The following is a 279-nucleotide window of genomic DNA, read 5'->3' as shown; positions in this document are numbered from 1 at the left end:
CTCTCTCTCTCTCTCTCTCTCTCTCTCTCTCTCTCTCTCTCTCTCTCTCTCATTTTTACATTATAGATCCTGTTCTGTTCTTGCAGATATGAAGGTGTCCGAGGATTTTACAGGGGAATAACCCCAAGCCTTTTGAAAAATGTTCCTGCTTCTTCAGTAACATTTATTGTTTATGAAAATGTTCTTAAATTGCTTAAACTAGCAAGGAGGAATGACTAAATATTTTCCTTTTCCATCTTAATTCAATCTCTCTCTCTCTCTCTCTCTCTCTCTCTCTCT

General features: G+C 37.6%; 1 protein-coding gene across 3 annotated transcripts in view; it reads left to right on the top strand.

The window, feature by feature from the left end:
- Positions 1-266, top strand: part of LOC107476668 (folate transporter 1, chloroplastic) — a 7,762-nt gene extending 7,496 nt beyond the window's left edge. For all 3 annotated transcript variants that reach the window (XM_016096638.3, XM_016096720.3, XM_016096558.3), the window contains exon 12: positions 87-266. In XM_016096638.3, the coding sequence (XP_015952124.1) occupies positions 87-219 (133 nt within the window). In that variant the 3' untranslated portion in view covers positions 220-266. The remainder of the gene's footprint in view (positions 1-86) is intronic.
- Positions 267-279: the final 13 nt, after the last annotated feature.

The sequence above is a fragment of the Arachis duranensis genome, chromosome 1 (genome assembly GCF_000817695.3).
Source record: "Arachis duranensis cultivar V14167 chromosome 1, aradu.V14167.gnm2.J7QH, whole genome shotgun sequence".
NCBI lineage: Eukaryota > Viridiplantae > Streptophyta > Magnoliopsida > Fabales > Fabaceae > Arachis > Arachis duranensis.
Note: the sequence above shows the minus strand (reverse complement) of the source record. Positions and strands in the feature narration are given on the sequence as shown.